Genomic DNA, 12859 nt, shown 5'->3' with positions numbered 1-12859 from the left:
GACGGCAGAGATCCGAAAGGAATCCCGAGCCCTCGACGAGCGAATTCGGTCCTCTGGATCGTTCTGGTAATTCGGTGTTGCACGCGGAATGCTGAACGTCTGGTAGACGTAGTTCGCAAGAATAGATTGATAGCCCCTTCGAGTCTCATCCCTTTCTCCACGTTAGCGACGATCCCTGTTCGATTATTTTATTTCAAGTCCACAGTTCTCTTTTTCTTTCGTTTATGTTACTCCCTGTCGATACTCCAGACGATCGGGAAATCGAAGAGGAATGCGAACCGTCCACCGAGCTCACCTGCAAGGACGGTGCATGCGTGCCGTTATCGGCCAGGTGCGACGGGATAGCTCAATGCAACGACGCCTCCGATGAAGTCGACTGTCCTGCTACCACGAACAGTGAGTACCCTGAAACGTAGCGAACAAGTCCTCTGTACAGTACCCACACCTGATCAACACCGTACATCAGACCACAGAACAGTTACCCACCTGGGTGCAGAGCTGGTTGCTGGGGTACAGGTGCGAAATGATGATAGACGAGTTTAGTGCATGTGGATGCGCCCTCGTGGCGTCCGGAGATAGCTCGATGTCCTTAGGAACCAGCTCTCAGCCCCTAACACGTGATTCATCATCCAATCATAGCCACACACTGTTTCTTTGATCTTTTGCGCCATTTACACACGCTCAGCTCGGTCGGTAATAGACCAAGGTCGATAAGTATAATCAGCAAGAGCCCCACATAGATCCCTACGTAGAAACTGAGGAACCTGAGGAGGAGACCACGGCCAGGGAGGATGAGGACGAGAATTTCGATGACGATACGTCGGAACGCACGGCGACGAACAAGTGTCGCGCCGACGATACGGTGCGTTGTAGCGACGGAAGTCATTACATTTGTTCCGTGCAGCAATGCGACGGCGTGCCGGACTGTAACGACGGCGCTGACGAGATTGGTTGCAACCAGACAGGTACAGGCTCGCCCTGATCCGGCTTAATGTGCCTGTTAGATCGTGCACTCTGTAAATATGTATATAGACCGCATGCCATTCTTCATCGTTTACGCTTTTCTTTTCGATCATCGCGAAATCGTCACGATAATAAAAGATCGTTCGGTTTCTAGGGTGCAGCGCCGGCGAGTTCGCCTGCGACGTCTCCAGATGCATTCTGGAATCGGAACGATGCAATTTCGTCGAGGACTGCCGAGACGGAAGCGACGAACACGACTGCAACTATCCAGGTAAGTGCGACGCCCCTGTAATTTGATTTTACCTTCGTTGGAAACGCCAGAAACCTACTTTTCGAGCTGTATTACCGATTGCGCGAGTCGACGTACGGTCGGTAAGGATGGAAAGTCACTAGAAAGTGTAAAAAGTTACTAGATAAGTGAAAAAGTCTCTAGACGACAGCAGCGCTCTGTCGGTAAACAGAGCCGGTAACTACAGATTGCCTCTATCGGTACAGTTACCTACCGAGATTCCCCTAGACACATTCCACTGGTAAAACAGCGGTGCCTGTTTTACCTACGCGTCACATATCGATCCTCTTCCGTTTGATGGAGGCGAGACATGACCGGACGTCGCTACCACCCCCAACTTCCGGTCCCCGACGCTCGACGCTCTAATTAAAAGCCGTTCCGTCGTTGTCTCGTCGGAGGGGCTTCGAGCAGCCTCGAAGACGAGCGGGAACGTGCCGATTTTTCTGGTAGAAAGAGGGTCAGGTGGACGTCGACCAGGATATGCCTGGTGAATATTCAAACCTCGAGAGCCGTCTCCCTTCGCCCTTCTGTTTCGCCACGACGTTTTTTACCGCTCTAGACGCCATCCAGCCTCGAGTGGAGGTTGAGGCGACGGAAGTTCGAACGTCGTCGCGCCCACACGTCTTCCAGCCTGACGGATTGGAAGACATCGGGGTCCTCCTACAAGCTGGACACGATTTTTTGGCGGTGCTTGGTCATCCTATGACTGCGGGGTCTCGTCAGAAAAAAAGTTAACGCGAATCGCAGGAACGCAATTTTTACCGAGACACACGTGTGATTTTAGTGGATCCGTGTCGACCACCCACAAGCGACATTAGGCATTCAGATTTCAGTCGGGGACTTTTTCCGACCATCTGGATGCTCCGCGAATGCCAGCCACCTACGTAGCGAATTAGGAATGTAGATTACGCGTGTTTCCTCCGGAGACCCGGAGGATACGTCCGCGATAATGGTTCCGCGAACCGCTACGCAGTGTCTCTCCTCTTCCCGCCCCGCATTCCTCGACAATCGGCAATCACCGTCGGCCACTTGGAATTTTTCGCTCATTCCGCGGAGCCGGGCACAGGTTCTCTCTTTAACCTACTTACCGCTGACGAGCTCATTGTTCTACTAATCGGCGCGGAACCAAATGGGAAAAATACACGTGACAAGTGGCATCTACTAGCTACGTCGCGCGCGAGCCGCACGCCTGTCGGTGTCGGTGTTCTTTGATTGCCAGCGTCGCATTCCGAGAGATCGATGACGCAAATAGGCTGACCTATTCACTGGGATCTGTGATGCCTCTGCTTTGATCATCGGCCTCTTCGGAGACACGGCTTTCGTTTCTTTCCCCTCCCGGCGATCTCAGAATCCAAATTTCTCGGTGTTGGCTCATCGTTCGAGTTAGCCTAGGCTCCGATAGAAAATCCTAGGAGATCTCTCCGACCTAGGCCAACCTCTGAAAAATCCTGGATCCCCTGATCTCGCGAGCAGCTTAGGATTTATCCACAGTGACCTACGCTGGTTTTCCGCCTAGCACCGGCAACAGGAAGCTAGAGAGGAGGCGGGGGTGGGAAGGGACAGGCGAACGTCCCGTATAAATATCCGCAGACACGCAGAGCCCGGCTGGAAAGCGCGTTTACCTGCTTCCAGTAATCGCGATGTGCATGCTTAATCAATATTCAAGTATTCAGCCGCGAGCGAGGCACAGGGGGACGATCCACGGTGTGCCCCCCTGGCTCCCCTCTACGCCCGTCCTCAGCCACCGAGCTCTCATCACTAGCGATGGGTATTCAATTCCCTCCGCTGCGAGTTTTCAAGCAATGGGCGTCTGGAGACGCTCGAGGACCGCGTCTTCGGGTAAACGAGGATATTGTTGGGCGGACAGACAGGGGTTCCCGGTGACCTGGTTCTTCCAGACTCGTCCGAGGTCCGAGCAACACTGCGGGTCCGTTGGTTTCCTCGGTTGTTTCGTTTTCGAGCACCTGCAGGCCTCGGTGCGACCAACCCCCAATTCCATTGGTACCCGAGAGGGTGTCTCTACACCTTTACGGTGTCTAGATGTCTTCTAGACACCTCCAGTGTTTAGGAGACCCCGCCAGTCATAGAACCTTCGCGCTCCTCGAATTCCAAGGGCCACCAGGCCGAAATGGTTACTCTTGCCGCATGCTCCAGGTGCCTTGAGTCCATCGCTACTCATTACATCCCCGCACACCCCCGCTCGGTAGTTCTTCAGGTTGGGAATGCGCATAACCACTTTCGTGTCCCTCGGTTGCTTCCGCGATATGCCAGCTCGGACGGGGACAATTATGAGTCCTGGCTTGCCGAGGGGCCGCAGGAACAGGGCTATGGAACAAGGGGTGGGGGGTGAGTTACGTTAGGATAGTCGGCGGCGGCACGCTAGGCACCGCCACGACAAACGTCAACCCCCAATGTCCCGGAACATTATTCAGGTGCGTCCTCTTAGCCCGTCTACGGGGTGGTTGAAAATCACCCCCGCGTCATTCATACCAAATGATGACGATATTTGAGGGTGTCAGGTATTAATTACATTCTCCACGTCCTCTACGAGTCAACATGTTATTTTGATGGCTGGTTGTTGTCTCTGTGGGAATTTTGTGTACGGTCTACAGGGTGACTCAGAATCATCCTCATCGTTTAAATATAATGATTGCACGTAATAATAACAAAAATGTGGGAGTGTCAGAAATTAATTTGATCAACTGCGGAGTCGTCTGCGCCCTCTACGAATGAAGAGTAAATATTTTTTTATGTTTCCGTGATCAGTGTTTGCTGACCACCCCATACAGCAGCCCCGGTTAAACGTCCTCCGCAATATGGTGGCCGCTTAACCGGGATAAATATCAGAACGACGCAGCCGGGTTGAAATTCGAGCACGTAAACCCGCGCGGTTCACAGGTTGCCCCTAATTTCTCCGCGGTAAAGGACGCGCGGCGATTTTTCTTCCGGCGATCATCAGCAATTTTTATTCCCCGTGTCACGGTCCGCCGGTTCATCGGGTGTATTTCCACGGCTGTTTATACAGGAGCCACGCAGCCGATCATTTTTTTTCCTTCCCCGCAGCGAAAACACTGTCTATTGACAAAATAACCATATGCAAATCCGTCGCAAGTCACCGCCCGGCTCCGAAACCCACCCCCCGTTCGATTCGTTACGCGAGACTCTGTCGCGTGATTTTCGCCTAATTGCTGGCCACCGGTTAACTGGGTCTTAGGAAATGATAAGTATTTGTCCCCAACCCCGCGCGGTTTTCACGATCGGCGGGTGAGAACAACCCTTAAAGTTTAGCGGCGGGATATTATCTCGTGGAATATCTCGGACAGCGAAGCAGTCGGAACATTGTAACAAAATTATGCACTTTTAAACCGGGAGAATTGCGTTTGCTCGAATAAATTAAAAATTTAACATAAATCTTGAGGAATGAAAAATTGTTCAAATTTTGACGGTGATTCGCTCGTGGATATAGTGGAAGATACAATTATAAAAGAGAATCTACATTTTCATGGTGTTTGCGTAATTATTACACTTCAATGGTAAAAATTGAGTTTCTGCAACATTATTTTCCGCTTCATTCAAACAGAAAATTTAACAACCAGCCGTTAAGTCGCCAGCGAAATTGTCCCACAATTCGAAAACAATGAAACTCACCCCTCCCACTATCAAACGAGCTCGTGACTCGCGTGATTCTTAATCGCCGGTTCGTTCAACTTCCTGTACGGACAGGTATCTCCGAGTGATTTATGTCAGAACACGCTTTTTTTTATCGCGGTGACATTTTTTTTACCGGTGTTTCAACCCGCGAATGCCAATATCTATCTCGGGAGGGGTGTTTCTCCGACTGTCAGAGCCGGTGGTGTATTTTTAGGCTCGGTCGGGGCGAAGTAGAACGCCGTTGAATAATTCCCGATTGGTCGCGGGCGAGACTCCATGAAATTAGCCATCGTACTTCCACTCCTAAGTTTCCACGGAGGGGGATGGGGTGCGAGTAGGCTCGCTCGCGCGCACCTTGCGCTCTCGTTTCGTAAATAATTAACATTGCGGATAATGGGTCGGCGGCCGCGGTCACCCAGACATCGGATAACGTTATCAAACTGCAACCCCCGTGACGAGGGGCCTTCCTACGGGGGTGGCCACCCCTTCGTTTCACTTTGTACCTGAGGGCTGTATAATCGGAAAATGCTCCGCGCTGCATAAAGATTGCAACCTCGTAAAACATTCGCCTGAGTTTCAGCACTGTTGCCGTAGACAACCGACTGATCGTTTCAACCCCTTGACGGGCTAATTCAGGGTTAAACTTCATCCTACGTAATTTCTGCATACGTTCCGAAATCTTAATAACTGTTTCTTTATTAACCAAAATAAATCATTGGGGAAATAGTTTGAGGGTAATTTCGATTTTTGAGAATTTTCTAATATCTCCTGCCATTTTTGGAATTTTTTCTTTCAGTACACAAATTCATCCCCTGAAATATGTGTTTCGTTGTAGATGTAAATTTCGCCATGGAGTTGTTAGAGAACGGGGGCCAAGTTTCTCTTGAGTGGTTATTGATCCGTTTTAAAAATTTCCCCGATATTCTCTTGGACATTGACAAGTGCAAACATGCAAGGGAAGGTTCAAATTGGAAATTGATCTGAATATACACCCTTACATTGTGAACGTAATATTGTATGAGAATTCATCCGGTCTCCACCAGAATAGTCTACGTCTCTTTTAAATATTTCTTCGATTTGCCTCTGCTATCACGGACTCTGTCATAAGGTGTCTCTTTCAAAACTTACCCCCTGTTTCGTTTCAGCACCCTCGTTGCCATTGTTATCATCAATCTCTTTATAAAAAAGCACTTGTTTACCAAATATAATCGAACAATGTCTGGTCAAGCTTTCACTCTGCAAGCCTTAAAAAAACCCGCCTTTATTCATTCTTTCCGGATCAACCCGTGGCATCTGAAAAACCACCCCTCTTCATCCCCTCCACTGTTTCGAAGTTCAACCCACCGAAAATTTGAAAAATGGCAGTGTGCACGTTTCGTAACATGCTCCTTCGTCGCAGGATTGAACTTCGCGCAGACTCGGGTAGGGGTGTGGGCAGAAGGCACCGGGGGTCGCACCGAGGGGGTTGGAATCGTAATTCTGCGGCTCGCGTTCGTATCGTCGTAAATTACAAAAAAGCTCGGCTCGGATTGTTCCCGCGGAATAACCGTGAGGGTTTCGCCCTGGTGATGCACCCAACCGCAACCATAACCGCGGCGGGGGTGTGAGAGAGAAAGAGAGAGACAGGGGTTGGTCTGGTGTGTCGCGTAGTTCGTTCGTTATCCCGGGAACCCCTTAAGTGTGGCAGCGGGGCAACGGTAACGCCTACCAATCTGCCCCGCAACGAGCAAACCTCACTGCACCGGTCTCCACCCCCGTTGGCCCCCTCCCCCCGTTCAACCCCTCGCGACACCGGCTTAATTCCGACCGGGCGAGAAATGAAGCTTAAACCCGAAAATGAATTCTAAAAAGCCCCGGCTGATGAAAGGGTGGCCCGCGGTTCAACCTCCACCCCCTTCAGCAGCGCCAACCCCCGACCCGAGCGTTTTCGAACAGATTGCCCGTGGTATCGTAAATCTGGCGAGTCGCGGATGGATCGTAATTGCGACACGCTCCCCGACGATAAATCCACCGCCCGTTTCCGGTCTCTCTCCTTTTTTATCCGCACCCCAAGCCCCGCGCAACCCCCTCCGACTACCCCTAGATGCTCGTTCCGCGATTAACAGCCCCTACTCGACTTTCTCCCTCGGTTGTGGTCAAGGGAACAGACACCGAGCAGTCTAACCTGCGGTTTTCGAGGGTGCGTCGCGTTCGCGGCCGAGGGGATGCTATTGGAAAATTATACGAGATGGCCGGCAACCTGTAGTGTAAGGGTGAGGGGCGGTACTTCTTCTGAAAGGGTTGAGATTTGTTTAGGAACGCATAATTTGTCTCTGTGAATTTTGTTACGATTTAAACAGTCAGTTTCTACTATTTTCACACCCCTTCGATAATAGAATGAGAAATTATGTAACATGGCGGCATCCTCATTCGAAAAATCGTATTTCTGTACAGCAGGATGTTATAATTAGTTGTCTCCGAGGAGGGTAGTGGAGCATGATCTTTAATTTAAATTCGATCGGTTTTTCCGGTGGGGTTGCCACCCTTATAATGCAAAGTTTCGCGGCGGAAAAGGTAATGCAAGGTGACCCGGGGCTCGTTTTTAACAGCTTACAGCGTGTCCACGGCCGAAGACGAACTTCCGAAGAAGTCCATTAGTATGAAAATGTGATATAAGACAGGTTTGAATAAACATACGACCCGGTGCCACCCCACGCACCCGCCCCACCCTCTCCGGCCGCGCCTGTCGTCCCGGGGAACGACGTGCAACAGCTTTTTCCGCGGGCAGCCGGTCTGGCACAGCCGTCATATCCCAGCACGAACCACGATTCTGAACTTATTTTATTTAAAGTTTTATAATCCGCCCGACCGAACGTGAACGTACCCTTCCGACCACCCCCGTCCTGCCCATCCCCCCACAGCCACGGTTTACGATGGCTTGCGGACGATTCTTCGGCCCCGTTCCCTCGAAATTGCGGGGATCTCGGGGGCGTGGGATATTGAAAAGATTTGCACGCGATACGGGCTCGTCGGACTTTTACAACGAGGGCGAAGGGGGTGGCTTTTGATTTTTAATATCGAGTGGTATTCTAAAGCATTCCTCAACCACAGAATAGACTTGAGAAAATTATATTTGCTTTAATCAACGCACAAAAATATAATTTTTGATCAACCCCTAAACCACCCCCAAGCCATCTCCCTGCCAAAAATCCTAAACAATTAAAAACTCCACCCCTTTTTCAAGTCCACTTCAAACTGCGGTAGAGAAGGGGTCAAATAATATGAAGAAGTATGGTAATTATTTTTCTCGGCGCACAGGTTCGATCAATTTCTACACTAAATGAATATAGCTTGAGGGGCATGAAACGTTATAGTCCGGGTTCGAACCAAATAACGCTTCCGATTCGGGTTTGAATCAGCAAAGATGCCAAATGCTATTTTATTGGAGGAAAACAAAGGTGGAGTGTTTCGTCCCTTTATCCAATATGAAGAAGTGTCCGGAACGACCCCAGAAGTGTCGAAGAGCTGTGGAATGATCGTCCACAGGCTGGGGAATCTTGTTTTCATGAAAATTGCAGTCGAGGGTTGGCGGAGGGGGCGGTAGCGAAGGGAGGGCAGACGGAATCCGTGGAGGATTTAGGCCGCGATAAAACCTGCCGGCCACTCGGAATAATCGAAGGGTTTTCAATTTTCCTGGCGGTTTGGCCCTCTCGCTGTTCGGTTCTCCGACGGGAGCCGAGCGACGCCGACGAGCCGGAGCGCGGCAAACGCCTGACGTTGCGACGCCTGATATTCCCATTACGCCACGGAGAGCCGCGGTACCTGCAACACCTCCCACGCTCCTCTCGACAGTTACTCGCTCGAAACAACGCGGTTCGGTCGACCGCTCTCGGCCGCTGATCCGATACCGATTCGATCGCGAGTTCACTGATTTTCCACGTCGCGAACTATCATTCCGTCGTTATAGTTGTCGTCGTCGTCGTCGTTTGGCTGGTATAGTGATTTCTTTCCCCGGCACCGCGAGCGGAATGTACTGGCCGGATTTTTATAAATAAAAGCACGTAGCCTGATCGTAGACTCACTTTGTTTTCAAATTATTTAGGGGTTTCATGTTAAACGTTAGGATAGAAGAAAAGTTTATTGCAAAATTGCTAGATTTATTAAGTGATCGAAACGGAAGCGCCGAAAGCGTCTCATCAAATTAAATATTTAACATTTACGATCGATAATCGAGATTATTTTATTTAGGGGTTGGTTAATGGGCGATATCAGATTTTTAGGTTTCCTTACGTGACATGGGTTCACGAGTTGGTCGTTTTTCAAGGTGATTTAGTGCGCACGAGTGTTGAGTACTGACTCAATTGTTGAGTACTCACCTGTAGTACATCGTGTACTTAATAAGTTGCTATTGACAGGTTTAAATCGCACGAGACCTAATCTTTAGTAAGATTCGAGACTTGATCGAGGACTTAACCAGAAGAAAAATTTACAGAATGTTATGGACTCAATGTTAGACTCGCCCCTACGGATTCTAGACTTAATCCAAGACTTAGAAAGGCCACAAAAATATTTCATTTTCACTTTATCACTCGGTAAACATTCTGTAGATGTTTTAATGTCATGGATTCGATGTTAGAATCAATATTAGACTCGCCTCTATGGACTCGAGACTTAGAATGGCCACAAAAAATTTTATTTGCCCTTTATTACTCGGTAAACATTCTGTAGATGTGTTAATGTCATGGACTCAATGTTAGACTCAATATTAGACTCAACTCTACGGATTCTAGACTTAATCCAAGACTTGGAAAGGCCACAAAAAAATTTTATTTGCATTTCATCACTCGGTAAACATTCTGTAGATATGCTAACGTTATGGACTTAATGTTAGACTCACCTTTACGGACTCCAGACTTAATCCAAGGTTCAGAAAGGCCAGAAAAAATTTGCATTCGCACTTCATCATTTACGGACTCGAGATTTGATCGAAGATTTAGAAAGGCCACGGAAAAATATCTTTTCGACACTGTAGAGTTCGGAGGTTGTAGAATTTCAGGATCGATACAGATAAGAGGCATGTTAAACTGCCCCTCCCCTCCAGATTTCCCACAAGGCTTGTAGTCGTGGTCGTTTATTCATAAGTTTCGGGTGATACGAACGAAAACGGTGAATCCCCTCGGCCGGTGCCCGATCACGGAGCAAGATCCTTGGCACCTGGCTGCCGCCAGTGTGTCTACAAATCCTTCCCGCCGCTTCCAGACCGAGGAACGCCTGTTGCGTTTCGAGAACTCCCGCGTAATCCCCTGGATCGTTCATAGATCCCTCCATCGACAGTCCCCAAAAACTGTGACATTATTCACGAAATTAACCAATTTCTCATTATGCGAATCTCAAGGAAAAATGAAGCGAACTAAGTTTGCTTTACAAGGCTTCACTTAGCTCATGTTTAATATAGAAATGTAGAGAATAGAATAAAATGTATGTAGCCGAGGTATCGAGTATTGTTGACTATTTTCATGACAGTTTTCATGACAATTTTTATCGTCGATCGCAAATCGCGATCAAAGAGGTGCACTGCGCGCGACTCGTTTTTATAGAGTTCGTGGGAAATACTGCTGGCATTATAAACAATCGTTTTCTGCTAACGCAGTGCGTGCCTCTGTTTATGAAGGTTACTGGATATGTTTTTGTATTTTTGGTTTCTTAACGTTTTATCGTCATTATAACAATTTCGAGAATTGTCCGAGATTTGTCAGTTACCACATAAGGACCATTATCGTGACTCCAAAAGGCTCGCTAAAAATGATGATCCTCAAAAAGTCCTCAGGCTAATAATTATCATAATGGGGCCATTTTTGTTTTCTACTTTTCTTGTTGCCATTAAAATTCGAAATCCATCAATATATTGGCAATGAAAGCTATTCATGAGTATATTTTTTTTAAAAATAAGGTTTGAAGTAGTATTTTATGAATTCTCCATAAAAAGACTTGTTAAAATGTGCAAACTTTAGGTTGCTATAATTCTTAAACGGTGCAGTGAATCGAACCCAAACTTTGGTAATTGCATTAATTTAGTAAGAATTATATCTTGTCAGATTTTCAAAAATTTTGTTGCGTTTTTATACCTTCAGAACATCCTTAATGGTCACAGAAGGGTCCTCAAGAAAATAATTACCGATCTAGGGTGATTTTCGCGTCACAAAAATTATGATAGTCTAAAAAAGTCCTATAATAATATCCAGAACAGTAGGACCATTTTAACGTGAAGATTTTAACGTCATAAAAATTATGATGGTCTAAAAAAATCCTATAATAATATCCAAGACAGTAGAGGACCATTTAAACGTCCCAGAAAAATCGTGATCCAGCACAGCCTCCTCAATCCGCCAACACCCAATGTCGTAGACGGTCCTAAATCGATTAGACAGCTGTTGTCCGTGGATTAGCGACCTGAAATCTGTCGGGGACGGGCGATGAAGGGTTCGCAGGGTTCCCAGGGTGTCGGTAGCCGGTGGTCTTCGGTGAAAATCCTCGATCGCGTCGGCACGGCAGTTGAACGAGAAAACCACCGTGGAAGGTGGGTCGCGGCCGTGTCGGCGTCGACGTAGCCGGGGAGGAAAAAAATCTAAAGCAGCTTAGTGCCTCCTACCACGCTTCCCTTGTTGACAGCGGAGGTGGGGTGGCCCGTTCTTCGTTCGGTTCATGGTGACTACTAGATTGCCAGTCTGTCAGGCTCAGGCAACGCGGTATCTACTTCGAGCTCTCTTTCTCTCCCTCTGTCGCTCTTTCTCGCGGTGTGTGCTCCTTCCGCATATCTCCGCGATCTCTTCAGGTACACGGTCCCATGTGCTCTTCCACGGCCAGATTCCGCTCGCGATTTCCGTCGAAAATCTGCAAATCTGACCATTTTTTTTTAACGCGGAGTGATTTCCCCGATTTTTTACCCAGCCTCGATCGCGACGGGGATCCATGGAGAACGCGTGGAGAACGCTACACGAAGCCATAGAATATATCCCGGTCTGTGACGCGTTGCAATTTTCTCCGATTTTTCAGTCCTCGCTTGACTCGACTACTGTGATCGTGGATTAATTTTAATTTTTTGAATCTATTAAAAATTTCGTCCAGGGAAATTGAGTATTTTTCAATCGGATTTTTGTGTTTGATTAATGTAGACTCTGTGAATTAAAGTGATATCAATTTTGCACAGTATTGAGCTTTTGTTGAGAGTGAACGTGTTTGGTTCGGGAGGTTCGCATTCTGTTTAGATATCGAGTGATATTCTGGGCTCGGTGATAGTATTTGTTTCACAGTAGCGTGGCCGTGAATCACGGCCTCTCTATGCACTATTTTAAGAATGATGTAATTTCTGTCACCGGCGCGGTTGTATTGTGACGCGTGCAATTTAGATAAGGACACTGTCTGGCAATAATTTCCAGGCTGTCACCTTTGTAATTGCGACATGCGATTCGCTTTAGTTGCCCGAAGGTTCTCGGAGTCGTTCGAAGTCGTTTCGTCGGAATCTCATTGGCGATTAAGTCATGCGAGTTACGCATTTTCCAATCAACACATTCTGTAGTTGCATTTTGGACCTCGGTTTTCGGAATTCGGAATAGCGACTTCCATGCAAGTCTAGGGTCTTGGCTTCTGGAGCTTTAACATGAGCTCTTGCGTGTGATCTTTCAGAATTTACATCGAAAAGCTCTGCAAACTCAAATTTAGGACCTCAGTTGTAGTTGCACTTCCACGCAATTCTAGGATCTTGGCTTCTTTAGCTTTATAATGAGCTCTTGCGCGTGATCTTTCAGAATTCACATCGAAAAGCTGTACAACTCGAATTTAGGACGACCTCAGTTCCCAGAATTCAGAACGCAAGCTTCATAATTCAGATTTAGGACCCTAAACGTTGAGAGTTTGAATTGCAAACGCAACGTCTCAGATTTAGGAGATTATCTCCAAGAATTCAGACTGTAAGCTCTA

At 47.9% G+C, this 12859-nt stretch overlaps 1 protein-coding gene across 2 annotated transcripts in view; it reads left to right on the top strand.

Moving 5' to 3' along the window:
* Trol (terribly reduced optic lobes) overlaps positions 1–12859 on the top strand; it is a 169993-nt gene that overhangs the window by 51723 nt on the left and 105411 nt on the right. For both annotated transcript variants that reach the window (XM_076444273.1, XM_076444272.1), the window contains exons 7-9: positions 250–396; positions 741–965; positions 1118–1234. In XM_076444273.1, coding sequence (XP_076300388.1) covers positions 250–396; positions 741–965; positions 1118–1234 — 489 coding nt within the window. The remainder of the gene's footprint in view (positions 1–249; positions 397–740; positions 966–1117; positions 1235–12859) is intronic.

This window comes from Lasioglossum baleicum, chromosome 20, assembly GCF_051020765.1.
Source record: "Lasioglossum baleicum chromosome 20, iyLasBale1, whole genome shotgun sequence".
In the NCBI taxonomy this organism is placed as follows: Eukaryota; Metazoa; Arthropoda; class Insecta; order Hymenoptera; family Halictidae; genus Lasioglossum; species Lasioglossum baleicum.
The sequence above is the reverse complement of the archived record's forward strand: the minus strand, read 5'-3'. Positions and strand labels throughout refer to the sequence as shown.